Source organism: Meriones unguiculatus, chromosome 3, assembly GCF_030254825.1.
Source record: "Meriones unguiculatus strain TT.TT164.6M chromosome 3, Bangor_MerUng_6.1, whole genome shotgun sequence".
NCBI classification, from domain to species: Eukaryota; Metazoa; Chordata; class Mammalia; order Rodentia; family Muridae; genus Meriones; species Meriones unguiculatus.
The window spans coordinates 43,194,233-43,197,417 of record NC_083351.1 but is presented as its reverse complement, the minus strand read 5'-3'; the positions used below and the strand labels follow the sequence as shown (position 1 = coordinate 43,197,417).

Genomic DNA, 3,185 nt, shown 5'->3' with positions numbered 1-3,185 from the left:
ATTCTTGGGAAAAAAAACCAGCTGCAGAGTTTCAGCTCAGAATTGATCAATATGATAATTTATCTCTCATCACCATATTGCTTATTCTCAACCCTACATTGCTTATTCTTATTTTTCTTCTTCCCCTCCTTTCCATTCTCTCTCTCTTTGTTTACCTCCTTCCCTCTTTCTTTGAGTTTAATGCACATTTTTATATTCTGCACTGATATACTTGAATCTGCTATAGTATAGAATATGCCATTTATATATATTTTTGAATTATTACAGGTAAAAGAAAGACAATACAATGGAATGGGAAAACCGCACTTATTTGGAGGAATTTTTTCTGAAGGGGCTTTCTGGTTATCCTGGGCTAGAGCATCTCCTTTTCATGCTCATCTTAATGATGTATGCAGTCATCCTGGTGGGCAACGGCACCCTTATTATAATCAGCATTTTTGACTCTCAACTTCATACTCCTATGTACTTCTTCTTGGCAAACCTGTCTTTTTTGGACATCTGTTTCACCACCTCCTCTATTCCCTTCACCCTCGTAAGCTTTCTCTCAGAAAGAAAAACTATTTCCTTCCTTGGCTGTGCAGTGCAGATGTTTCTTGGCTTAGCCATGGGGACAACAGAGTGTGTGCTCCTGGGTATGATGGCCTTTGACCGCTACGTGGCTATCTGCAACCCTTTAAGGTACCCTATCATCATGAGCAAGAATTCCTGTGTAACCATGGCAACTGGGTCCTGGTTTTCAGGGCTTGCCAACTCTGCAGTACAAACTGCATTTGTGATGCGACTGCCTTTCTGTGGAAATGTCATCAATCATTTTCTCTGTGAAATCCTGGCTGTCATGAAGATGGCTTGTACTGACATCTCAGGCAATGAATTCATCATGCTTGTGGCCACAACTTTGTTCACTTTGATGCCACTGCTCCTCATTGTCATCTCATACTCATTAATCATTTCTAGCATTCTCAAGATTCGTTCTGCTGAGGGAAGAAGGAAAGCCTTCTCTACCTGCTCAGCCCACTTCACTGTGGTGATAATATTCTACGGGACCATCCTCTTCATGTACATGAAACCCAAGTCTAGAGACTCACTCAATGTACATGACTTGGATGCTACAGACAAACTTATATCCATGTTTTATGGGGTGGTGACTCCCTTGATGAACCCTTTAATCTATAGCCTCCGAAACAAAGATGTGAAAGAGGCCATAAAAAATATGAAAAGAAGGTTCTTAGGCAAATAAATGGTCAACATGTTGGACACTGTTTAAACTCAAAACTTAGATTGGAATTTTAGTTACTTTGCTTCCTTCTTTGTCTTTTTATGCAGTATGTTCACATTTCTATAATGAGATACAGCATTTCAAAATTATTGCATGTTTATAAAGAATGTTCAAAGTTCTAGGAAGAATAAGGAAAAGAGTAACAACATTGAGACATAACCGCTTTCTGACATTTTGGGCAGCATCTTTATAGTTCTGAATTTTTTTATTTTACAGTATTTGAGTTTGGCATAGAAGGCATTTTTACAAACATTATTTTATAAGCAATTGTTCTTCAAATTCTTCAATATAAATAAGCATGTTGTGAAAAAAATGCAAAACAAAAATCTGAAAGTACTTTATCAATATTTTTCCCTGGAGAGTTTTCTATTACAGTATATTAATCTCACATTTTTAAAGTCACCAAGTGTTATATCTTTTCATAGCATTTAATTTTTTTTCCTGTGGTGCTTTAAGGATGCTAAGAATTGGGACTATAAAGGAAACAGATAAATAGGATTTATGGGTAACTCTATACAACTTTTGAATATGTTCTTTAAAACTCTTTCAGCTTTATATATTAGCTTTAGCATAACAAATGTACAAAACTAAAATATGAGTTAAAATTATCTTACTAAGGCCAAGAGATGACCCAGTGGATAAAGGCACTTGCCTTGCAAACATGGCAACCTGAATTTGCTCTGCAGATCCACATAAAGGTAGAAACAGTGACTCTAAGAAATTGCCCCCTGATGGCCACATGTGTGTTGTGGCATGGGTGACCTTACACCACGCATATACACAAATAATTATGATGATAATTATAAATGTAAAAACTAGCTTACTGGTTCAGATAAGAACATTTTATATATTTCATTGGATGGAGAGTCACACCAGTTCCCATTTCTAAGAGATCAGATTTTTTTTTGGCTCCGAGGAAATTACAGTGCTTTCCTAAATGTTAGAAGACTATCCAGGCTCTTGATTCTTAATTAGAATACCCGACTTTATGCCTCATCTATTGAAGTAGATACTTCTGTGATATCAACAGTCTGGGGAAGTAGAGACTCAAAGGTTGTTAGACAGGTGACGTCTTGGGTTTCCCCGACTTTTCTCTCAAGTTTTGACTCTATGTGAAGCACACATCTAATTTTTCACCCAAGATTAGTGACAGTCTGTTCAATAATGAGCCATACCCTGTCATGTCTACTTAAGTCAATACACTGTATTTTGATTGATCAGTAAATTCAAGATGTTAAGAGGAACATAGGATAAATTTAGAATCTTTGGTTGTACATATGCATTTAATGTTTTAAAGCTTCCTTTTTAATTTTAGAGGAAGGACTATGAAACACTATGACTTACATTTAATTACTTCTGGATTCCATTATAGTTATTTATAGACTAAATCTGCTGGCAAAGGCAGAGACAGAGTGTCAGTTTCACAACCCAACCCAACAATATATATATATATAAATACATAAATATATAAATATATATATACACCATATATATATATATATATATATATTAAGAAAACCTAGTTCCCATATCCTAAGAACCCTATAGATAGGCACTCTATATTTCACCACTTTGATACCCAGACATTAAGACAACCAGCACATGTCTTAACGCCGGGTACTTCTACAAACTCTCTGGGAGAGTTTATTAATTTCAACAGAAAATTAGTTAAAGAAGAAGACCTGGAAGCATGAATTTATATTTCCATAGATGACAGGAAGGTTTTTCTCAGAGTTGTAAGATCAAGGTCTGTGAAGAATGGCTTGCCCCTCCTCTTAATATCTTCATGTGTTTAAAATTGCTGGACATATGTATGATTATAATTCTAACAGACTTAAGCACCACAGACACAATATTTGAAAACTCAGAGGGTTTTTGATTAAGAAAATTTGTTTTAAAAGCTTACTTA

The 3,185-nt window shown here is 35.5% G+C and overlaps 1 protein-coding gene across 1 annotated transcript; it reads left to right on the top strand.

Moving 5' to 3' along the window:
• Positions 1-286: 286 nt before the first annotated feature.
• Positions 287-1,237, top strand: LOC110559064 (olfactory receptor 13C9). The gene has a single exon (XM_021654302.1). It carries the CDS (start codon positions 287-289, stop codon positions 1,235-1,237), a length of 951 nt encoding a protein of 316 aa, XP_021509977.1.
• Positions 1,238-3,185: the final 1,948 nt, after the last annotated feature.